This window comes from Mytilus californianus, unplaced genomic scaffold (genome assembly GCF_021869535.1).
Source record: "Mytilus californianus isolate M0D057914Y unplaced genomic scaffold, xbMytCali1.0.p SCAF_3, whole genome shotgun sequence".
NCBI lineage: Eukaryota > Metazoa > Mollusca > Bivalvia > Mytilida > Mytilidae > Mytilus > Mytilus californianus.
In genome coordinates, this window is record NW_026262679.1 from 125,645,666 (window position 1) to 125,672,214 (window position 26,549).

A 26,549-nucleotide genomic window follows, 5' to 3' on the forward strand; every position below is an offset into this window, starting at 1 on the left:
CATTTTATTATAATATTCAAGTAATAGGTCAACTATATTTGGTGTATGGAATGATTGTTAGATGTTCATGTCTGTCTTTCAGGTATCATCTGTCCTTGACCTCATTTTCATGGTTCAATGGACAATGTTAAGCTTTCCTGGTTAAATGTGTTTCTCAGACACTACAAGCAATAAAGTCAACTATATTTGGTGTATGGAATGATTGTAAAGTGTATATGTCTGTTTGGCTTGGTTTATCTGACCTTGACCTCATTTTCACAGATAATTGATTGTGTTAAATCTATGTGATACTTGTAGTAAAAGTTTATCTTTAGGACTTTCGACATAAAATCAATCATGGTTATTAAAACAGGCAGTGCATTTATTATTGTGATGGTTGACCAATGGACACAAGTGATTAGTTATTGCTATTGTTGACCAATGGCCACAAATAAGTGATTAGTTATTGCCATTGTTGAACAATGGACACCAATAAGTGATTAGTTATTGCGATTGCCACAAATAAGTGATTAGTTATTGCTATTGCCACAAATAAGTGATTAGTTATTGCAACTGACACAAATAAGTGATTAGTTTTTGCGACTGACACAAATATTATAAGTGATTAGTTATTGAGACTGACACAAATAAGTGATTAGTTATTGAGACTGACACAAATAAGTGATTAGTTATTGCGATTTCAGGAAATGCTACATACAAATAATGCTATCTAAATTTAAAAGGCAAATATATTTTTGTGAAACATATCTGGTTCAAATTTTTGTAATGATAAAAACAAAGCAATAATTCCTTAAGTTACAGCAGGTAAATTTGTTGCAATGAAGAGTAATATATATCTGGCTGACATGTCATATAAATATGACCTTGTCTTCAAGCTATTGTATGTATAGTTAAATGGTAAGTTACATAGTGAGTATACATTGACGTACTTCTGCTTGAATGAACTAAGTATGAAATTTGTCCCCATATATTGTGGCTCATCTCAACTGAAGGTCCATTGCTTAGTTTGGCTTAAATCATCCTTTTGCTACAATGTATCTTTTCATTAGTGTTTTCCCTGAAAGTCACATAAACACAAACTTTAACATGTAAACTATGGAAAGTTTCAAAGTCAAAGGACCATCACTGAGGTCAGTGGGTAAAGAAATCTCCATGGAAATGATTATCTACAAAACTTGCCATATGTTGAAATTTTACCACTTCTTGATAATAAAGATTTGTTTTCCCTGTAATACATTTCTATGTTGTTTTGGCTTATATCTGAAAAACTACAAAAGCTAGAATTGCAAAAATGATCAGTGCAGCAGCATTTACCAAAGCCTTCATTAGGCAGAAATCCTCGGATTGCTCCTTGAAGAGTTATTGACCTATAAACACGATTTTTAATGATTTGTTTTTCACAGTTGAATTGAAATGGAAAAAAAACCTACAGAATAAAGGAATGATCTTACTAGTTTGTTGCTTTTGAAATGAAATTGTTTCTCAATTGTCTGCATTGATGCCAGGTGAGCTATTCAGGCTCCTTACTTAGCATATTATTTGAACAGAGGTTAAAAGGTTGAAATAACAGAACAACCATTTCAAAGTCATTTATTGCACATCATGACAAGATTTAACAAATGCTTAAATAACAGACAGTATCATAATAACGTCTCTATAAAACAAATAACAGTTAATATCACATACATACAATAAAAATATCACTATCTCAAAACACAAGCGCTAACATCTTTCATATCTCTTCAATGATATTTTTTATCCTTAACAAACACGAAAATCATTCACTAAGAAATATGGTAGTAAATCAGTCAATGTTTGATAAATTACATATACTTAGTTCTACCACTGCTTCATGTGTTATACAATATTTCTCATCTTGAGACAGTTGAATTTCTAAAACATGAGGCTTACCTAGGATTTAAAATATTAAAACTTAATTGTCATTAATGGAGAAATCAATTATTGCACATGATACAGTGGTTGAATCTGTTTCTCAAATGATATCTTGACAATGTGAAGGCAAACTTTCTATTTCCCTTTAAATGATATCCAAAAAATTGTGTTCTTTAAATCTGACGAAAATATGGCTTCATTATTATATTTAAATGATTAAATTCTGACCAATAAAAAGCTGAGGGCTATTCCAAAATTGATAGCGATGGTGGGAGGATTGGAGGCACTTACATTAATTATTGTGGATAGTTGCATTTTCATTTATAGAATTTTGAAAGATTTTAGTAAAATGAAAATTTTATATTATGGGTTTATGGGATTTAAAAAAAGTTCTTCCCAATGTTCCCATTAGTTTAATTCAGTAACAGCCCTCAGATAAAGTGATCCAAACAATAAAAGCAATATTGAACTGGTAGAGAAAAGTATGAATCGGGCTAAGAATTAGAATAAACTGTTGACACAGAGATATATCTCACCATTATGTAATTTTGAAAGTATAATGCAATTGTTAAAATTTAAACAGCAATACGTGAACATATAAACTATGCAAGGCTAAACAACCTCTGTGGATATGAGAAATGTTAATACTGATAATTGCATACCAAAAACCATTGACTTATCATAAGTGGTTCCCTGTAAACTATGCAAAAGTTTCAACTTCAATTAACTATGGTGAGGGGCAGGGTCATATAATCTCCATGGAAATGAGATGTGCCAATGTTAATACATCTGCATACCAAATATCACTGATCTCAATTAGTGGTCCCCCTAAACTGACCTGATCTCATACTATTACATTGTTGATGCAGCAGCAGGCACTGCCGGAAACAGCACGCTAAGTATTGCTTTTTAAACTTTACTGAGACAAGACAAAAAGTAATATAAATCAGCTTTAAACTTGCCAGATACAATTTTTGCTCTATCATGTCTAATAACTAGCAATGCATTTAAAAAAAAGTTCATTTTAAAATACAAAAAATTGATGACACAAAATGGAAAAGATCTACATCATTGTATTTTGATTTTTTGAAAACATTTATCAATCAGAATTCGAAGTTATATACAATAATTTAAATGTCAGTCTTATTTGGAAGATGTGTAATTTTTATCCTTTTTTCTAATATCTGAACTTTTAATGCCTATCTCCCATAATAAGAAATGACGATCCCCATGATTTGTTTAGTGAAATGAATTGTGGGTATTATGTTAATGTGATGATAATGACAAGAACAACAAAGATGGTGGGATACTAGCTTATAAATGTATATCTTTTCCAAAAAAAGTTCTGCTTGCAAATTTAAAAAATCTTTTTCATCCTTTCATCTGTTTGATAACATGTCGATTGAAATAACAAAATGCTCTAATGCTAAATGCATTCATGAGCCAAATTAAGTATGATTTTCCTGGTTTACATTGAATGAAAATATCTCGTAGGTACATGATCAAGCATATATATATTGGTCGTTCAATATATAATTAAATCAAATGGAATGTTCTCTACAATATATTAAACAATAATTTTAAGAAATCTACTAACATTAAATGTCAATGCGTATTCTGAACCTAACCAGTGACATATGTGTTGCTAATATTTTTGTCAGAATGGTGCTTTTTATCAGTTGACCAATTTACACAAATTAATTACTGTGACATACTTATCAACTTTCAATTGAAAAAATAACTTTGATCACATCATATCTACAGATATTATCTACTATGATCTACATACTGGATCGTATATACAATAAAAAGGCAAGATAAATATATCACAGTCTTAACAGGCCTCTTAACTTACTCTACAGTCCTGTATAATGAGACAAAATAACCAACAGTCTATAAAACTGGGAATTAAAACTTATCTAAATAATTGAATGCTTCTTTTTGTTACTTTATTGGGGTATAAAAGCATTGACTGAAGCACATTTTGTATGAAGTGTGGAAGCACTTCATACTATAAATGTAGCCACAATCAATGCTACTACAACCCTATAAAATTACAAAAAGAAGCATTCAATTTTTATAATTGCATTTATATGCTACAACTCAGAAATTACAAGTTATATCAAGCTTTTGGTTTGCTTTCCTATGCATTATAGCGATGTTGTCATGGGAATCACATGCAGTCATGAACGTTGCATTTCATTTGAAAAATACAATTTGTTTATGGAATGCCTCACAATTGTTATCAGCCAATCAAACTACGTATTCTTATGAAACATACATGAAATGTTAATTTTTGTTCACTAAAACCAATTTTGTAGGAAAATCTAACACTTTACAACATTCCTTCAAGGGAAACTATATAGAGATGCAGATTGTACTGTAGTGTTTCATCAACACAATTGGAATATAACTACTAGATAAAAATCTACAAATTGATATATATCACTTTTCAACCTAAAAAGGATTTAATGTAATTGGTTATTATCTGAGTTTCTCCAGTTTTTATAGAAACATCTCAGTCTCTAAGGATCATAAGACTATTTTAGCACTTATTTAGTATTTAAAGCCATGTTTTTTGGCATTTGTAATATATAAAAGGTTACAAAAAATATTAACATTTAAAGGTGGGTTTTCAACTATTTCCACTAAACAGTAGTGTGGTCTTGATTGTTGTATACATGTGAGTTCGCTGAAAGTTGTCAGACATAAAATAGGAAATGTGTACTTGGCTTTTAATAATAGGTAGAAACAGACTAATGCAAGTTTATTTTTGCTTTACATTAGTTTGCTGACCATCTATCAATCTTGAAGCTAATTCATGTGTACAAAGACAAATTTTACAAAAGCAACACCAATTAAGCAATGAATATGGTCAAACCACATAATAACAGTTCAGTTCATGGAATCAAATGCTGTTCTTCATCATGGAATGTCTGTAAAAAAACAAACTAAAAAACTTACATTATAATGGAAAATTCAGATTGAGACTGAACTTTCTTTTATGTCCAAAGATAAAAATTATAAGATGCACCATGTGCATGGGTTATCAATACAGTATTTAAAGTAACTGGTGATGTCTTTATGAAACAAGAAAACTCTCTCAAATTTGATAAAGGTGATTATTTAGTCCAAACCAATACAATTTCTACTTATATCAATTAGAATAAAAAAATGGAATTGAGTAGACAAAAGTTTAATTTCTAATTTTTCCAGTATTTTTACACTGATTTTGTCATTGTAGTTTAATTACAATTTTACCTTTAAATTGCAGAATTTTCCATTTCATTTTACCTAAGAATGATAAGGTTGAAAATATATCAATACTCTTAAAATTTTAAATATTTCTGTATATAATACAATTAAAATTTTTGTATATTCCCTCGTTGCATGCTTTGTGAAGCAGAAGAAATATAATGACTTGTGCCAATTTTTTAAAATTTGAATAACAACTAAATATTCGAACTAAATGCATTATTGATATCTATTGAAAAGGCAAAGGTAAATCTTTGTCATGGAAATAAATCAAACAGATAAAAAATTCTAGAAAAAAACCCAACTTTTTTTACCATAAAAACAAACACTTTTAGTGCAAAAAATTACTATTTAGAAAAGACCTTTTAGACGTTTAAATATGATCATTTTTTAAATAATAACAAAGAAATAAATAAAAGGAAGGGCTGTGATATGATTTAAAAAAATATCTTCAGATATGAATTAGAATTTGAAATTACATTACTATAAATCAGGACTAATGTATTAGCTTCTTTGTTTGTTAATTAGAAATATAATTTAATATTCCTGAAAAAGTCAGGGGAAAAAATGAATAACAGTAATATATAGGAAATATTCATATACAATGTACTTGATTCGTCATAAATTATGAAAAGTAAACAATAATAATGTGATGGTTAACAAAACAAATACAATGTACCTGTAACAAAAAATAAAGAGTGATCAAATACATTAAATAGTTATTTGAATGCAAAATAAAGCTTACTGCAGAAATATTTTTCAGATCATTGTACAATACATTCATGACATTATTAATACCATTTAAAAATTAACAATCTTCCTTAAACACTCAGATTATTTTTCTTTCTCTTTTCCTTGTCATAGCCCTCTCTCATTTATAATTCTCACTCTGACACCATGTCATCCTATCATCCCTCACACATTTTGATTTCCATCCCCCCCCCCCCCCCCCCCCCCCCATTTAAAAACTAAATAATAATGATCAGTTAATTTGTATTTTCTTGACTCTGGTAGGTAGTTCTACTGCACTGACAGTCAATGGCCACATTCCTCCAATAATACCAGCCTGTACAGACACACCCATTGCCACTGCCAGTTCAGGGTCTATATTTGTGTTCGGTTTCTTGTTGAAAAATTTATGTATCAACTGCCTAACCTTTGGAATTCTAGTTGACCCACCTACTAACACTATTTCATCTATTTCTTCAGGAGGTAGATTAGTAGCCTTTAAAACTGTCTGTATAGGATCTATCACCTTTTTGAAAAGATCATTGTTTAATTCTTCAAATTTAGATCTAGTTATCCTTTCTTGAAATAATGAATTTTTACCTAAAGAATGCAAATGTATACTAAGAAATGTGTGGTCAGATGATGTGAGATTTATTTTAGCATCTTCCACTGCTAAACGTAATGTCTGTAGATCTTCCTTGTCAGTCAGTGACTGTTTGTGTCGTTTTTCTATCACAGTCTTTAAATAAGAATGAAGTCTCTCATTGAAATCCTCTCCACCTAGTATATTGTTACCAGCCATACCCTGTGTTAGAAACATTCCTCCCTGAACATTGAGTAATGATACATCCAACGTACCACCACCAAGATCTATCACTAAAACATTACTAAGACTTGGTTTAGTGTGCAGTCCATAAGCTAATGCTGCTGCTGTTGGCTCATTTATTATTCTAAATACCTCTAAACCTAAAATATAACAAGGTTTTTGGTCTTTAACAAGTAGATTTTGCATGTTTAATTTACATATCAGCAAACTTTTCTGAAATCAGATTAGCATGATCAGGGTGACATTTTTGTGGGAAATCTTATGGGAGATCTAAAAAAGTCATTAAAAGTAGACTTCATCATTTTATTAAATAATAATCCAACTACATCTAGAGTTCAACATATGGTCTTCCATTTTGAAGTGTGTGATTTTGTAAAGCTCTAACAAACTAAAAGATAACATTGAATGAGATTCCTGACTCAGGAAATGCACATAACAATTAAACAAGATTCATACTCAATTCTCCCCCTTTTTTTTATCTTGGTCAGTGGATTAAACAAAAAATACATAAACAAACTATTAATAACAAGAGGCTGTCAGAGTGACAGCAAACTGGATTTTTTTAACATTTATTTGTATCCTGGCATTTTTCAATGTCACAAGGAACATAACTCCTGAATGGTAAAAGTGACAATCATCAATATTGAACTTGACCTCCATTTTGTCATCAGTAACAATGTATTAAAATTTGAAAAGCTTTGGTTGAACGGTTCATGAGTTAAAGCACTGACACCACACATTTTTCAATCTTTCAAGAACCATAACTCCTGAACGGTGAAATTGAAAATCGCCAATATCAAACTTGACCTCCATTTTGTCAACAGTAACAACATATTAAAATTTGAAAAGCTTTAGTTAAACAGTTCATGAGTTACAGCACGGACAATACTGGACACAACATTTTTCAATCTTTCAAAAACCATAACTCCTGAACGGTGAAAGTGAAAATCGTCAAAACTTGAACTTGTCCTCCCTTTTGTCATCAGTAACAACATATTAAAATTTAAATAGCTTTGGTTGAACGGTTCATGAGTAAATGCACGGACACTGTTTGGCAGTTGCCCACCCGCCCGCCGTACATCCCCAAATCAATACACAAAGTTTACTTCGTAAATCCGGTTAAAAATCATTTCAAATTTACAAATATATTTATGACATCAAAAAAACTATTACAAGGAAAACAATGATAAATTATACGGTATGAAAGAATGCTTGAAAATACTGTCCGAAAGCAAGCTAAAATTAGGCTGTTTGTTTTCTCATTTGAACTGTTTAAAAAATTTTCATGTTGGGCCTTTTATAGCTGACTATACTGTTTGATTTTTCGTCATTGTTGAAGACAATATGGTGACCTATAATTGCTTTTATCCACATCATTTAAACTCTGGTGGATAGTTGTCTCTTTGGCAATCATACCATATCTACTCTTTTATATATATCATAGTACAGAATCTCTTGCCACCAAATACTCTAATAATAAAACATACCAGCATTATTAGCCGCCTTCCTGGTATAATTTCTCTGAAGCTGATCAAACTCAGCTGGTACTGACATAACTACTTTAGTAACTGGAGATGTCAGATTCTGGACTGCAGCATTTTTTAGAAATTCTATTATCGTGGATCCTATATCCTCTGGTCTAACCCTTTTTTCTGTGTTATTGACTGATAAAACATATCGTATCATTCCATGTTCATCTGCTTCCAACTGCAAAATAAATCATAGAAAAATATAAACCAGTTCTGTACTAGTGGGCTAAGACATAGATAATCCTATTTATTTTATGATTCAAAACATTTGAAAACCTTTTTCATACCAACAATGGTGGTCTATGTGACAGAGTGGTCTAAGTAGTTCATCTACAGAGATCATTAACCTGCCAACACTGAGGTTGTGAGTCAGAACCCCCTCACGACAGGTACATTTGACTCCGATCTTAATTGACTAGGAATTGCCAGTTTTCTACAGAGATTGCTAACCTGTCAACACCGAGGTTGTGAGTCTGAAACCCCTCACGACAGGTACAATTGTCTTAATTGACTAGGAATGCCAGTTTTCTACAGAGATTGCTAACCTGTCAACACTGAGGTTGTGAGTCTGAACCCCATCATGACAGGTACATTTGACTCCTATCTTAATTGACTAGGAATTCCAGTTTTCTACAGAGATTGCTAACCTGTCAACACCGAGGTTGTGAGTCTGAACCCCATCATGACAGGTACATTTTACTCCTATCTTAATTGACTAGGAATTCCAGTTTTCTAAAGCAATCATTAACCTGTCAACACTGAGGTTGTGAGTCCATGGAGTCTGAAGCCCCTCACGACAGGTACATTTGACTCCTATCTTAATTGACTAGGAATGCCAGTTTTCTACAGAGATTGCTAACCTGTCAACACCGAGGTTGTGAGCCTGAACCCCATCATGACAGGTACATTTGACTCCTATCTTAATTGACTAGGAATGCCAGTTTTCTACAGAGATCATTAACCTGTCAACACTGAGGTTGTGAGTCTTATCCCCCTCATGACAGGTACATTTGACTCCTATCTTAATTGAATATATATATGTAAGACTCTAAAGTGTGATGGTACTCTAAAGTGCGATTGTCACGCTAAAGTGCGATGGTCTACGCTAAAGTGTGATGGTGTCTCACGCTAAAGTGCGATGGTTGTTTGTTTGCTAAAGTACGGTGGTATATCAAGCTAAAGTGCGATGGACCAATAGGGTAAGGTGCGAGGTCTTTAAAAACGTTAAAGAATATAAAGTTGTAAAAATAGTCCTTTTGTAAAATCTAGTATTCTAAGGTATACCATATGTGATAGGCATTATAATCTACTGGTAGGCTGAAGTGATTGTTTCTAAATTTAGAAGACCGACCACGTAATAATTGCTAAAAAGGTAATTTAGGTTTCACAAAATACTATATTTCTTGTAAATGAATTTAAACAATTCGGGTGTATTAAATATTGTGATAATTGGCGTAGCTTGCCATTCACACAGTCTATCAATAATGGGAACACCTTCCCTTACAGTCGTCATTGTAAATTACAAATACAAAATTCGATTATTGTCGTAATATGTAACATTTATTTGTTTAAGCTTTAATTTAAATGAGAGAAAAGGGCGATGTTCGCCGAGTTGTCTTCTTTTTCGTAGCGACTACACATACATGTTATATTTTCCTATAATGTACAAACTAATTTTTTAGCCGACAATTTATAATTTACGCATGCAAACATGTACCTTTATTTTACAGATGTTACTTTTAACGCAACAATATTTTAACAGGGACCGCAAAGTAAACTGCAACATAAACAATGATTTAAATGTATCTGTTTGCTTCCAATAAAAGCACGATACAGGATATTTATGCGAATACTATTTTGTATCTAAATAGTAAAATGGTCGACTGCAGGATACAAGTTCTTCTTCCAGCTACCGAAAAAAAAAACACATTTGCTTAGGACGTCAAAGCACGGTTAGGTTTAAATTAATTATTAATAAGTCATTGACATTTGGTTTAACAGTTGTTAATCAAATACAAAATGTATTAGTAATTTATCTTCCGGCGTGTTCATTTTTAGTTTGTATAAACGATTGTTAACTTCATAATCAAACTACGTTTCTTACGTCTATACTTTCTCGGACCATCAGACTTTAGCGTATGGAGGCATCGCACTTTAGCGTATAGAATCGCACTTTAGCATGACCATCGCACTTTAGAGTCCTACATATATAGCTAGAAATGCCAATTTTCTACAGAGATCATTAACCTGTCAACACTGAGGTTGTGAGTCAGAACCCCCTCACGACAGGTACATTTGACTCCTATCTTAATTGACTAGGAATGCCAGTTTTCTACAGAGATTACTAACCTGTCAACACCGAGGTTGTGAGTCTGAACCCCCTCACGACAGGTACATTTGTCTTAATTGACTAGGAATGCCAGTTTTCCTGCTGAAGGTTGATGGTTCTCAATGGGGACCTTCAGCAATAAAACTGGCCGACCAATATTGTCAAGCATGCTGAAAGGTTGTTTAACAACAACCAACCATATCAAGAATGTATAATAAATATTCAAAGGAAAACATTTTTGTTCAAAGATGCTTATTTTGAAAAAAAAACAAAATAAATGTGGATAGTGTCCATGTGGACACAGATGATGCCCCCACTTGCATATCATATAGTTATAAAGGGACATAACTGAAGAACGGTAAAAGTGACGCTTCCCAAATTTGAATTTGATCGGAGTTTTGTGGTAATAAGAATTGTGTGTAAGTCTCATAACATTTGGTTGAGGCTAACTTAAGTAGAGAACAGAAACTAAATCTTCAGCAATGTTTCTATTTGTAAACATGCATAACTCTAGAACAGTTTTATAACATTTTGTTGAGACAAACTAAAGTTAGAGAACGGAAACGAAAAATTCAGCAATCTTTATGTTTATAAGGGACATAATTCAAGAATGGTAAAAGTGTAGCCACCAAATTTCGTACTTAATCTGTATTATGTAGTAATAAGCATTGTGTATAAGTTTCATAACATGCATGGTTGAGGCAAACTCAAGTTAGAAAACGGAAACAAAAATTTGTACTTGATCTTAGTTTTGTGGTAATGAATATTGTGTATAGGTTTCATAATGTTTGGTTGGGGCAAACTTAAGTTACAGAATGGAAACTAAAAATTTTGCAATCTTTCAATTTATAAAGGGGTATAACTCAATAATGGTTAAAGTGACACTACCTAAATTCAACTTGATCTGTGTTTTATCAGTGGAAGTCAAAATTAAACATTGCATTGTATAAAGCATTGATTGTAGTTGATTCAACATCCAATCATGGACAAAGGGTGATAACTCCAATTTTAAAAATTACTTGATATTTAGAAGAAAATAAAAATTTTGCAATTTTTTTCATTTATAAAGGGGCATAACTCTAGAATAGTTTAAGTGACACCACCAAAATTCAAACCTGATCTGTGTTTTGTGGTAATAAGCATTGTGTATAAGTTTCATAACATTTGGTTGAGGCAAACTTAAGTTAGAGAACAGAAACTAAAAATTTTGCATTTTTTCCATTTATAAAGGAGCATAACTCTAGAACAGTTAGAGTGAAGCCACCAAAATTCAAACTTGATCTGTGTTATGTGGTAATAAGCATTGTGTATAAGTTTCATAATATTTAGTTGAGGCAAACTCAAGTTAGAGAACGGAAACAAATTTGGGACGTACGGACGTACGTTCAGACTGACAAGGGTAAACTTAATGCCCCCACCACTACGGCGGTGGCATAAAAAACATTACCTTATTCTGATATCTATAATAGATTATCTATGGTTCTATAAATGAGAGTTCCTCAGCTACAATATCATTGTAGTTCAACAGCCCTGAGATGAGATATAGCTGATCAGAAACATTTTCAAGTTTGAAAGACCATTGATTATCAGTTAAATGCTGTTTTTAGGCAAAGTCAATGATCTAGGCTTATGATGTCATGCATTCTCTTTATTCTTAGACTGAGAAAAACCCACATTATTAGATTTGCTTGAGATAATGATTTATCTTCATAAAGTTCAAAAGAAAATTTGTGAAAACAGCTATAAGTAAAGAATATTGTGTTTTCTTCACATTAATAATTGAAAAATATGGACAAGTGGTCATGAATGAGCTAGCAAAAAAGCTTCACATTGAGTAAAGTCCCTGACACACAATATCTATAATAAACCAATAACTTCTTATTGTGAAGTCACTGATAGGTTCTGCTAACGTCTCAAAGACTTGATACCAGAATTACAGAGCGACTGAGAAGGTTGATATATAAAGATCGTAGGATAATTGGTTCTTTTTAAAAGATATTGATTCCAATGTAAAACTCTTAATACAAATATAGAAATGGTGGTATTGCTTTATCATAAAAGTACATCATACCTCAAAAGGATAGGTTTTCTGTAATTCCTGTAACTCTTCCTTACTGAATACTTTACCAATAAAACGCTTGGCATCGTAGATGGTATTTCTAGGATTATGTTCTGACTGAGCTACTGCTTTATATCCCACAAGTATTCCATCATTGCTAAAAACAACAAAGAATGGACAAATATAGAATTACCCATCATAAGCCCTGGGTCCACTATTACTAAAAACAACAAAGAAATTCCTATCAAAAGCCTCATCATCCACAAAGAAAAATCAGAGTACCGGTACTCCACTAGTGTCCTATCATTAATGAAATATACAAAAAATGTCCATTATATTACCAGCATGACCAGTGCACCAACATCACTATAAAAACAAAATAAATTAAGATTACCCTATCAGTGTCCCATTTTCATTAAAAAATAAATTCATATTTACTACATCTACTACCAGTGTCCAATCGAATATCATTTTACAAGTGGAATATTTTTAGTTTCCATAACGATTGAAAATTGGATATCGCTTGGTACATACTGGAGTTATTCAATTTAGAAATAATAAACAAGACCTAGGCAATATCCAATTCTCACAAGTTGTTAAACCTATTACTCCCAAACATTATCTTGACCAGTGTAAAAAAAGAAAATTCCATGAAATTTTGTGCTTATCTTTTCACAGAAACAGAATTACCTCATAAGTCTATTTCAAGTGTCAAACATTATCATCAGACATTTTCAAGCTTTTCTACAATGTACACCATGGCCACAGAATAGAATCAAATTTAACAAAAACATTTTCGAGTGAAACATGTCAGGACTGTTCCAGATTCAAACGCATGAGGGGGAGGGGGCACTTTTGTAGACCCCAAACCAGCCATAATATTAAATTTACATTTGAATTATAATTCTTACAAATTTCTAAAAAAAAAAATCAACCACCCATAGTTTATTAATTTGAGTCACTCCCATCATGCCTATATGCATCCCCCAATGAGTTAAAATCTGTTCTTAGTGTTTTGTATACAGTACAGTGTGATAAGAAAATATTTCTTCAAGTGGGAAATGGATAATAGGCCACAATCATAAGAGAATATACATTACATTCTGTTTTTTTAATAATTTGAGTCTAAGCAAAAACATCAAAGCTATTAATATCAATTTATCCAAGTGCAGGATTTTCTCGCTGCGTTGAAGACATAATTTGCAATGGTAGCCTTGGGATGTTTTCTGCTCTTTGGCCGGGTTGTTGTCTCTTTGACACATTCCCTGTTTCCATTCTCAATTCTTATATTTATTCCTGATTATGTATTAATACCTATATGCTACAACACTAGGGATGCATTTATGTCCATCTTGTGCTTCTAGGATATCCACCTTACCACTGACTGCATGATATACACCAACACATGAATATGTAGTACCTGAAATATAATCACAGGTGATATTTCTTTACATCTTAAGGAGGACAGACTAACAGCTCTTTATGAAATCTTCAAATCCTGATAAAACAGTCTAGCAAGCTTCATATAAAAGATATGGATGTCATTTGTATTCTAGTTTTGTTATGTTGCTGTCTTATTGATGTATACAAGTATTACTTTTTATTTAAATTCTTTAACCCTGCACTAGTGTGATCCTCACTTGTTTCAGAAAACCAATCCATTCACAGCTTGCTGTTACAAACCTGTCTATTCAGATATTTCTGTTACAAACCTGTCTTTTCAGATATTTCTATTACAAACCTGTCTTTTCAGATATTTCTATTACAAACCTGTCTTTTCAGATATTTCTGTTACAAACCTGTCTTTTCAGATATTTCTATTACAAACCTGTCTATTCAGATATTTCTGTTACAAACCTGTCTTTTCAGATATTTCTATTACAAACCTGTCTTTTCAGATATTTCTATTACAAACCTGTCTTTTCAGATATTTCTATTACAAACCTGTCTATTCAGATATTTCTGTTACAAAGGACATTGCATAATTATTTTCAAAACTTTTTCTTTTAAGATATTGCTATAAGCATGATAAGTAATACATTGTATTCTGCTTAACAAAACCAAGTGATTCATAAGTAATTGCAAGGAAACGACTTAAAAGTGCCATTTTCCAATTGCAATAGATCAACGACATGTGATACATATGTACGAGATAAATAATACTTACATGTAGCTACATAAAAAAGTCTATTAACAATGATAATGTACAAAAATGTATCCATTCAAAATAATTCATCAAAATCTTTGGTTTTCAAATGGTTTAGGTTAGGGTATAAATTCTGCTGATCTAATTCAATCAGGATTACTTATATTTCTACCAAGTTCTAAATACCAACTATTTCTGGTTTTTAGTCACACAGTAAAGGGTAGACAAGGTTGAAGATAGATGTAAATATTATTCCATTAAAAATACTTACCAAGATCTATACCAACTATCTTTGGTTTCGGTGGGGGCAAATAATGCTGAGCAAAGTATCCAGCCAAAAAAATAGCAAGTATTGATGTACCTACAAAATAAAATATATGGGTTTTAAGATCCTTTTAAACCTCTTATATCATGTATATGGCATGGACACGGTTTCATTCAGCTGTAGTATATTCTTGTCAGTAATTACATGTTTAAGCTTGGTGAAAGGGACAGTAGAATGCAATCTATGTATCATGTGCATATAGTTGACCCAAAGAATTAAATGTGTATTTTTAGATTTTTATTTTTAAGACCAGAAACACATCAGATTGTATCAAGTTATTTTTAAGACCAGAAACACATTAGATTGTTTAAAGTTATTTTTAAGACCAGAAACACATTAGATTGTTTAAAGTTATTTTTAAGACCAGAAACACATCAGATTGTTTAAAGTTATTTTTAAGACCAGAAACACATTAGATTGTTTAAAGTTATTTTTAAGACCAGAAACACATTAGATTGTTTAAAGTTATTTTTAATACCAGAAACACATCAGATTGTTTAAAGTTATTTTTAAGACCATAAACACATCAGATTGTATCAAGTTATTTTTAAGACCAGAAACACATTAGATTGTTTAAAGTTATTTTTAAAACCAGAAACACATTAGATTGTTTAAAGTTATTTTTAAGACCAGAAACACATTAGATTGTTTAAAGTTATTTTTAAGACTAGAAACACAAAGGGAAATGTGTTACATACACGTATCAAACCTGCTTATGTCGTTTCTAGTTTTATCAACTGAAATGTTTCATATTTTTCATGTCAGGGCCTTTTATAGCAGACTATACAGTCTATGGGTTTTTCTCATTGTTGAAGGCCATACGGTTGCCTATAATTGCTTACATCCACTTCATTTAGCCTTTGATAGATAGTTGTCTCATTGGTAAGCATACCATACACTGTATCTCCTTATTTTTATTATGTTTAAACATGTTAAACATGATAAAATAATGCAAATAATATGAGGGTATATATTACTACATTTTGTACAAAGATCTTTTTATTTCTATTTCAGGGATGATGAATTAGTAGAGAAGGCTGAAATAAAAAAAAAAGCATGAAATTTCAAAAAAAAATCCTCTGAAAGTCGGAAAAATTGGGGCATTCGTAAACATGTAAACCAACAAATTAAAATCAAAATCCTTTGATATACATGATATATATGTATATTGACAATCACACATTTGTACCACACATCCATTTTTCTATGTGTACATGTAAGTACATGTATGCTTAAAGTGTGTAAACACTTTTTAGCAAAAAATAACAAGAGTGCACATGCTGAAATGTGTCGCCTGTTTTACTGACCATTGATTTTATGTTGAAAGTCTTAAAGAGAAAGGTTTTACTAAAAACCATTACAGAAACTTAACATTTTTAAAAATCTATGACAATGAGGTCAAGGTCAGATAAATTGTGTCAGACAGACATATACACCTTTCAATTTTTTATACACCAAATATAGTTGACCTATATATATTGCATATGCTAATCATGCTAATTGAAAAACAGACCAAAACACAAAAACTTAAAATTGAAATGAACCATACAGATATGAGGTCAAGGTCAAAGGACACCTACCAGAGAGACATGTGCACCTTACAATTATTCCATACACCAAATATAGCTGACCTATTGCTATTAGTATTTGAAAAAGAGACCAAAACATAAAAACTTACGATTAACCATTGAACCATAAAAATGAGGCCAAGGTCAGATGATACCTTCCAGACAGACATGTACCCCTTACAATCATTTCATACATTAAATATAGTTGATATTGTTTATACATGTAGTACTTGAAAAACAGACAAAAACACAAAAAACTTAACATTGACCAATGAACCATGTAAATGATGCCAAGGTCAGATGATACCTGCCAGACAGACATGTACACCTTAAAATCTTTACATACATGTACATTTTGTACACCAAATATAGTAGACCTATTGCTTACTGGCTTATAGTACTTGAAAACAGACCAAAACACAATTCTGAATCAGGGTGCTGGAAATTTCAATACATCAGAAGGGTGATTTTCATCCTCCCAACCACATCTCTGGTATCAAGACCAGAGTTTAAACTAGAATGGGTACTTTAGGAGCCTTGGTTGGTCAAAATTTCCCGACGACTTAGACCTGAGGATCTATCTGCTGATATCTCTTAGGTTTTTCTGTTCCTGCTGAGTAGCCCAGCGGTGCTCTTGGACTTCTGGTTCCTCCACTATAATTACAGACTTCCCAGTGTCCTAGCACTTCCTTTAAATTTGTGTTGGGACGAGGATTGTCCTTGTAAATATTGTTATGAATACGTTACGGACACACCTTTATTAATCATGATAGGAAGTAAACAAAGATTTCCACTGTACCCTATCAGCTCTGAATAACATAAAAATCTACCAGTGCTCAGGGATCTCCATGGATGAATATATATATATTTAATGATGGAGGAACTTTCACCAGGACAAAACCCTGTGTGTCATGATCGAAAGTATTTCATCCCTCCATTAAATTGTAAGGAATAGTGAACAGACCATATATATATTGCTCATTATATTTATTTCATTATAAAATAACCAATATTTTCATTTATTGTCATTTGTAACAATTTCAATGTCAAGCCTACTTGGCTCCCCTTAGTCAAGAATGACCACTTGCTGTCCTTAAATTAATGTTCCCAAGTTATTTTCTTGCTATTTTGGGAATTGTTCAGGACAAAAATCTAGGCCAAAAAAAATAATATGTGTGTTTCCGCTAACCCTACCTACCCTACTTTTTAGTGCCTACCGTTTTGAACAAGCAAGTGTTTAAGTCAGACAGATTCCCTAGTAGTAACCAGCAAAATTCAGAATTACATTACGAAATTTCTTAAAATTTTCAAGTTGCAGTTAATATTCATGTATTTACTTTTAAACTTATAAAGTGATTCAATGTTATCGATAATTGTTGTACTTGTGTTATTTGGCATGAAATTATGTTCTGTTTTACGTCTTATTTGACACTTATTTAAAAAGGGGGATGCTGATTGCGTAAGTCAATAAAAGCACGTTTGACTTGTTAAACTAATTATTAACTTTTTTCTTGGTAACTGGATTTAAAATGTATTTTTTAATTTAAATTTTCATTAGCATTAGCTGAAACTTAATTAAATAATGCAATTAATTGTCTATCTTGATCAAGTGTTCTCCTGTCAGGTGTGCCGATCTACCTCTACAAGTGAATAGGGATCGTAAGCCTAATATCCCTCAGGACTTGTAAACTGAATCAGGAGGACCATTTGGATTATAACAGGTTGGGAACAAACCCTCTATATGGTGTTTATACCTTTATAGAGGGATAATCCTTCTATAGAGGGATAAAATTATCCCTCTATAGAGCGGTATTTTTGTTTAAACTGGACTTAAAGCAAAATAGGGCATATTGGCGTTCTCTACTTATTATGGCAGTAACCTGCAACATTTGATGCACCAATCGATGTACTCAGTTTAATATGCACATGCCCAGTTTACTGCTAAACTGACTGAATATTATTTATACAATCCATTGTTGACCATGATTGAAAGCTGTGATGATCAGGTCAATTCTACTCAGTTATGCCTCACTGAACAGAATTTCTATTGTTAGATTTAACATAAAATTTAAAGGTCAACTGTCCCTTTTGTTGTTGATCAGGAGTTCAGATTGATATACAATAGATTTCAAGTTCTGTCACTTTAGCAGAAAAGTGGGCATCCCAATTTTTAATAAAGTGCAATTATTGATGCATATAATGCTATAGATTATAGCCAGTATAACTAGAAAATGCCAATATGCCCTATTTTGCTTTAAATCCAGTCTAAACAAAAATACCCCTTTATAGAGGGATAATTTTATCCCTCTATAGAAGGATTATCCCTCTTTAAAGGTATAAACACCATATAGAGGGTTTGTTCCCAACCTGTATAATACAATAAGGGTTATGCAATTCATTTTCATTGCTAACAAAAATGGCGGCTAGCAAAACAAAAAACAAATTTTGACTTCACTTTTCAATCATAGCACAATTACATGACAATGACGAGGATCATTTGACGATGGCGGAAGATGATTTAACAATGGCTGGGATCATATAACGATGTGGAATATAATTTAATGATGGTGGTCCTCCATCATAAAACAGGTCATGGAGATCACTGTGCTAGTACATATATATAGCACATAAACATCATTGAAACCGTCCAATTGCTTGGAAACATGCCATAAATGTAGGTTTTCCATACTTTCTTTCTAATTCCCCCTCATATGGCTCCATCCAAAAAATTTGCCTCTTATTCAATATGGCTGGAATAACTGTGAAATTACCTATTCTCTCCTGCATTTTGTGTTACAGATTATTCATTTTCATCCTGGCTTGAGCAAGATTATCATATTTCAATATCCTCCTTATATACTAGTAAAAAACGGGTAATTCCAACCCAGACGTCAAAATCGGAAAATCATTACAGAAAAAGAATATATTACATTTTCCTAATCATAGGGCTCATTACAAGCATTTTAATCAAGTTACAGATACAGACAATACAATATAATTATGACTATATATATATTATTTTTTTTTAACAGACACCACCATATGTTACTTGACCATAGTACTATCTCCAAACTCCTGTTTCAAATGTTTCGGTTTTTTTTATGGAATTAAAGCCTTTAACACTACATGGTATTTAGATGAAATAGTAAAATGGAAAACAGATAATCGTGACCAGACTCTGTGTTTACCTAAAATGATAAAAGTAGCACCCATCCTCAAAGATTCAAGATTCACGTTTTTTTGTTTTCCCGGAAGTGAACGTGTCTAAACATCTTGGTCACGTAAGTGGTTGAGAAAGTTCTTTAGATGCTTGAATCCAGGTCTATCTCAGTACCAATAATACAGTAACCAAATTATCAACAACAATGTACCTATGGTTTATTTCGATTGTCAAAAAGCAATACAAATCTAGTTTTGAGTTTCCTAAACCACGGTTGACCCCTTTCCTCTGAAAAAATACCTACATTTGATAAAAAATGTGATAGAATATGTTACCAGACTGATCTTCTCAGACTCTGATCCCTTTTTCAACCATTTACGGATTATACTGAGTCCCATATATATAAAAGTCTGTAATCTGTTTTGTTATTTCATAGTTGTGATGTAAAGAAAATAAAAAGAATAGTTCTAGATTTATCAAATGTATATAGGTCTATATGCATTGTTCTATTTAAATGATTTTTTTTTCTATTTTAAATGTGTTTAGGTTTTTCATGCGGCCGGGTGAGGTGCTACCTGATGCCTGAGCAATGATTTGCGGAAAATCGTATGCTCCTCAGTACATTTGCAAATAAATGTATTATGCACCTATGATAAAGATGTTTTAACTAAAAATCTAGAGTTTAATCCGGGTGCCCGCCAAGTTGTCGGTGAAAGTACCATAGTGGTAATTAAGGACACAAATCATTCCTTCCACTATGTATGCTCCCTTCGTCAAAAAGTGCAAAATCAAATCGGTTAAGATACACTAATTGAAACAAAGGATTTACTGATCGGCTCATTCTAAATGCATCAACGGAAGATGACTCGAAATGCGCAGAGCATATGGCAAAATCAAAGGTACTTTATTTAAATCATTTGCACCACGTGACTTTGTCCCTTTTGATCAAATTACTTCCCTTAGCTTAAGATTGAAAATATAATTTATTATAGATTTGCGGATAATCCAGTCCTTTTCCGTCATGTATCTATAATGTTTCTTTAAAAACTTCCTTTGGCGGATATTTACAAAAATGCTGTGTAATTCTATGGGAAAATGCTTAAAATTTGACTTTTTACGAAATGGGAAGGTTGAAATCATCATGTTTTTAAAAGAATTTGGCCAAAAACTTAAGAAAGCAGGTAAGTTAAAAGTTATTTAACTTTAAAATTCAACCTACAAGGTGTTCCCCTACATGCGAACAAATCATGAACAATATCTTCTTGCATGATGTGTATTTCTGTTTTGAATCTTGCTATTTTACGATTTTACGTCATTTTATTTGATCTTATATAGCAATTACACAATGGTTACGCTTCCGATTTTTAAACTAAAAAGGCCGAAAGATTTCAGAGTAGACAATGTCCATTTGTACACGGACAGAAGCCTAATAACATGTACAATTCACCTATATGCGAACAAATTGTTCATTCGACATTGGTATTTGCAAATTGACATTTTTATTAAAAGGGCTTATATAATCCTATTGTAATGGCTGCCGTCTTCAGACATTAATTCTATTTATCTATTGATTATAAAAAAGCTTCTAACAAAGTTTCATACTGGCAAAATAATTATGTTCATAATTCATGGCATACAGGAAAATGAAAGTGGTGGTAGAGAAAGAAAAATCAGAAGTAACAGTTCGACTCGTGGGTTCCACAAGATAACTGTACAGTCTAAGGACTTTCCATATTATATAAACGACCTCCCAGATGCAGTAAAATCTTCATTGCGACTTTTGGCCGATGATTGCCTACTCTATAAAACCATAAACATCAAAATACAATAACATTCTCCATGAAGCCATTAAGACTAAGGTACAGTACATGGGCAATGTCACAGATTTTGGTAAAATTGTGCATACAGATTTAGCTCGGCCTCGTTGAACTTTAACTGAAAATCGAAAAAAAATAATGCGTTTTTCTATTTATTTTTCTTAAATATTACTGAATAAATTTTTCAAAAAGTTAAATATTTGTATAAAAAGCACATAAAATTGGCCAAACTCTCTTAAATTTGTCTGAAAACCATCAAATCTCCAATTAATAATCCATAGATTTTTCTTTAAAAATGATACGTTGTTGATACGAACGTTTATCTTTTATTATTATACTTCACGTCAAAATGCCACATTTTGATTGGTTAATACGAGGGAGACAATTTACTCTATCCCATGGCAAATACTCTATTACCCTTCACAGAGACGCTTGCACAAGTGTGCGCTTTAATAAATACGGATGATTGTTATGTACAAGACGACATAGTTTATTACTTTGAATTTGAAATTTAATAGACAGTAATAACAGAACTTTCAGTATAATAAATTAAATAACACATATCTGAGAGGGTGATAGAGCAGATTGTTACCCTTCGAAAAGACATTGTCAACCTTGGCTTCGCCTCAGTTGACAATGTTTTCTCGGGGTAACAATCTGTTCTATCACCCTCTCAGCTATGTGTTATTTATATATAACCTATTACCCCTGACCAGTTTTCACAGGAAACAAACTACCAAACAAACATTTCACTGGGAAACAATACATGTTCATCTATTATCAATGAATAGTATCCCCGGGAAACTAACAACCAGAAAATATTTCCTTGAAAAACTATACATTTTCATTTTTTTATCAATGAATAAACTTAACTTTAAAAGTTTAATTTTAAGATTACACGAACAAAAAGGAATATCTCATATAGGGTTATTTTTTATGAAAAGGAATAGACAAAAAAAATATTTTTTTAACGAAAATGAATAATTTCCATAGGAAACAGATAACACAAATATTTCCCTGAGGAACTAAACATATTCCCCTGGTATTCATGAAAAGTTTCCCAGGGAAATAGAAAGTACATGTGTAAGATGGTACTATTTACGCGTTAGGTATTTCCGATATTTTGCACCCGAAATCTTATAGTTTCTCAGGAAAATATTTCTTATAAGGTTTCCATAGGAAATAAATTGACGACAACTTTAGTCAAGACACCGATTGTCCCACTTTTTGAAATTACAGGTAAAAAAGTAATGAAATTTTGTGGGACAATCGGGAAGATGTTTGTGGGACAATTGGGAAGTTTAAATGTGGGACAATTGGGAATTGTTTTGATAGTAATTAAATTGTTTTTATAGTGTGTAGCAGGTAATTAAAGGTAACTAACCAAAGTAACTTATAAAATAAGAAATATGAACAAATAATAATATTAACATATTTCTTTTTTGCATATATTAGCAACAAAGTATCATCAAACACAGACTATAATATATATTTAGTCATAAAATAGCACATATCAAGCACTTTTCAATTCTACATTGATATATAATAAAAAGAGTTTCACTTAAGCACACATAATAAACAGCTAAATACAATAAAGTACACACAATAAACAAATTAATTCATTAAAGCACACACATGACACATGACACAAAGAGCAGATACTATTAAGCACGCACAATGCATAAGGTACAACAATAAAGCACACATGATTCATAACTTAAACATCACAACACATCATATAATTGCAACAAACTTAGTCAAAATGTAACAAATAAGTCAGAAGCAATGTCAGCATACTGAAACACAATAACTTCGCTATTCTGAAGATGGTCTGAGTTCCTGTAGGCATTGGTTGACTTGTTTGTATTTTGTTCTATATGTTGGTCCTACTCCCCAATCTTGGTACTGAATGATAGTCATTTCGTTTCCTGCCTGCTCTTCTTTAAGATATTTCAGTAGCTTTTATACTATGTTTGGGAGTGGTACTTAGATCATCTTCTTCAAGCTACTGTGACATCCATCGAGGTGGTTTGTCGTCCTTGGTCCTTCGGTTTGGTAATGGTTCCATAGCTGCCTGTTGCTTTCAATCAAGTATGTTGTGACGTTATCCGTAAACGAAGTGATATTTGCTGTTGAGTCCAAATTTTCCAGGTCTTCAAGTGTATGGAACCAGACGTCGTCTTTTTCTGTATGTGGTACCAGAGGAAGAACTGCTGCCAACCGTATAAGTTGATGAATGTCTGGTTCTCCTTTATAGTTAAGAGACGAGTCTTGCTTACTGCACTTTTCGCCAAATACACTGAGTATAGTGAAACAAAATGTCCTTCAATAGTTTTCCTGGAAAGGATACTCTGGCAGAATTCTGAACAGCAGCTTCGTAATCAATGAAGAAAGTTGTTGGGTTCAGGTTAATCTGACGTTTTAATTTAATTTTAATTTAATAATATTTTATTGTATTAATCAAGCAATAGGATTGGACACAAGTTATTACAACTTATATTAAGTCCTCTCCTTACATACACAATACACATATATGATGACAGCAAACACATACATAGTATGGCGACAGTTATAAAGGAAGGAGTCACATATTGGCTTGGCAACAAAAAAAAGCAAATAGGACAGAGAGAAAAAAGAAAGCTGCTGACTTAAAACGTTAAAATCTTTTTGACTGTTTAATGAAATAACGAACTTTATCAAAAATTTTAGAGTTAGTTTCGTAATTATATGCATCTTTTCCAAACAATAGCGTTCTTTGGCATTCTAGAAAGTAATGGATGGCATCTTCAACAGGAGAACCGAAGGAGCATTTAGAATCATTGCATGTATCATTTTTAAATTTATTTAAAAATTTTAATAAAAAAATGTAATTAAAAATACAATACTGATATTTGTTTTACAAATAAGAGTAACATTATATTTTATAACTCAGAAATTTTATATTATTTCATCAAAAGTGCTTTAATGTGATAATTTAAAAGATCATATTTTAATTCTTGTTTATTTAGTAAAACAAACAACAAATACCTTGTTTATTTAAGAACATTTTACATAATAAAATAATGTGGGACAATCAGAACTTTTCATGTGGGACAATCAGAACTCTAAAATTTTAAAAAGTGGGACAATCGGGAATAAACCTCTCAAAATTTCAACTTATTCTTTGAGAAAAACAGTGATCAATCGATTTGAACCATCTAGAAGACATCAGTAGTGTTCGCACAAAACGTTGAGAGCTTCAAAACACGGACGGCGCTCTCTCGATCTTGTACTAAAGCCAGTATTGGTATCAACAATGTACTCATGCAGATACAGACAGAACAAGATAAGGAAGCAAATGATGTATTGTTTATCTGCTTGGCAATTGATTTTTCACGATATCGATAAAAAAAAAAAATGCCATCCTAAGTTTGAATACTATTTTTTTAATTTTATTTTTGAAAAGTCCATTCTTCAAGTCCCTTTGATTTTAAATCCTGCCATACAAACGGTAAAAAAAAACTGGCCATTATAGGCAAATATGACCATTTAAAGACACTTTGCGGTGAGTTCTTCATATATTTGAAAAAAGTGTGGGAAATGCAATTCAATATCAATGTGCTGCTTGTACTGAATTTTATTCAACTACTTCTACAATCATAAGCTACTTTTAGATAACATATCATCACAATTCTTATAATGAACTGTTTAAAAACGATACGTAAAATGTTTGCTTCAAATTATAAAAGATATATTCTAATGTATGTAAATATTGAGACTATCCCGCATGACATTGAACAAAACTTCATATTACCCTCTGAGTATCATATTCCCCTCTGAAGATTTGGACTACCTCGTGCGACATTCGCAGTTAATGTACATAACGTTTTGAACGTTTTTTTTTATAGATATAGCGATATTATAGTCTTTATCTTGTTAAAAATTATTTCTGGCGTAAAAATAAAACAGAGAAAAACTTGCCATACAAGAATAAATGATTAACTTTTGATCGGTGTTATTTACCAATGTTTATGTCGTGTTTACTTATAAAAGCAAGCGTATAAGAAACATTGCATGTTCTAGTGAAATAATATTTTCTGTTCAGGAAGTTGCAAAAAGTATAGACAGTGGAATAAAACATTTATTTCCCTTAGCTTAGGGAGATATGAAGATTTCTTCACCCTCGAAAAATCATATTTCCCCCGGGCCATGGCATCGGGAAATACTAACAAATCTTCACATCTCCCCCAGGCAAGGGAAATAAATGTATAACACTTTTTTAAAGTGCATTCATTTAAAATTTGTGTAGATAGGCATCACTCTTTTTCATCTATAAGGATCTATAAGGACAAATTCCATTTAAAAAGTTGGTAATAGATGACAAAAATAGTGTTTTATACTTTCTACATGCCATTAACAGATCTATGGTTTTATTATATACTTTTAATTCAGAGTGTGGTACCTTCTTTATAAAATCTGGAGTGAAGGCATAACTGTCAATATGTGCATGTCAGCTGATCGACATATCCTTCCTTATTTTTGATGACTGCTTTCCGCACAGGAACTTTAAAGACGGAGTTCCTATAATACTTGTATTTATGGGACATCCGGTAATTGATATATATGGATGTCGAGTTATTTGAAAATTGGTTTTGTAAATTTGTTCTGCAGTCCACAAGACCTGTTCTTGTATTTGATATCATTTGATAACAATGACGCGTAATATAACATTCATTTGATTGATTTCGTAATGTTTGGAAAACGAGAACGAGACACAGAACGAAGTGGACACGTTTTCACCAGAGCACAGAATTTAGAGTTTTTTCTAAGTTTTCACAATCCAACACAAATATGTTCACCTCAAACATTGATAAATAACACGTTTTAGTGTTTGTGTAACTATTGAACTGTACATAATAACTTTCTGCCTCAAA

The 26,549-nt window shown here is 32.0% G+C and overlaps 1 protein-coding gene and 1 long non-coding RNA gene across 2 annotated transcripts; both read right to left on the reverse strand.

Moving 5' to 3' along the window:
* Positions 1-1,574: 1,574 nt before the first annotated feature.
* LOC127736114 (uncharacterized) lies at positions 1,575-6,099 on the reverse strand. The gene is made up of 2 exons (XR_007998813.1): positions 4,409-6,099; positions 1,575-4,350 (listed from the first exon to the last, which is right to left on the reverse strand). It is a non-coding gene; the product is annotated as an uncharacterized LOC127736114 (long non-coding RNA).
* A 7-nt stretch (positions 6,100-6,106) lies between these two features.
* LOC127736102 (heat shock 70 kDa protein 13-like) lies at positions 6,107-19,916 on the reverse strand. The gene is made up of 6 exons (XM_052246651.1): positions 19,848-19,916; positions 15,038-15,127; positions 13,935-14,040; positions 12,633-12,777; positions 8,191-8,410; positions 6,107-6,843 (listed from the first exon to the last, which is right to left on the reverse strand). Exons 1-6 carry the CDS (start codon positions 19,870-19,872, stop codon positions 6,131-6,133), a joined length of 1,299 nt encoding a protein of 432 aa, XP_052102611.1. The 5' UTR covers positions 19,873-19,916; the 3' UTR covers positions 6,107-6,130.
* Between the last annotated feature and the right edge of the window lie 6,633 nt (positions 19,917-26,549).

What these genes read in the sequence shown, in the direction of transcription:
- LOC127736102 (XM_052246651.1), bottom strand. Translation starts at nt 19,872, where the DNA reads ATGGGTGCTACTTTTATCATTTTAG. An exon ending in GATAGTTGGTATAGATCTTG is followed by an intron (nt 14,041 to 15,037) that starts GTAAGTATTTTT and finishes ATTATATTTCAG; the next exon opens with GTACTACATATTCATGTGTT. An exon ending in CCTAGTGTTGTAGCATATAG is followed by an intron (nt 12,778 to 13,934) that starts GTATTAATACAT and finishes TGTTGTTTTTAG; the next exon opens with CAATGATGGAATACTTGTGG.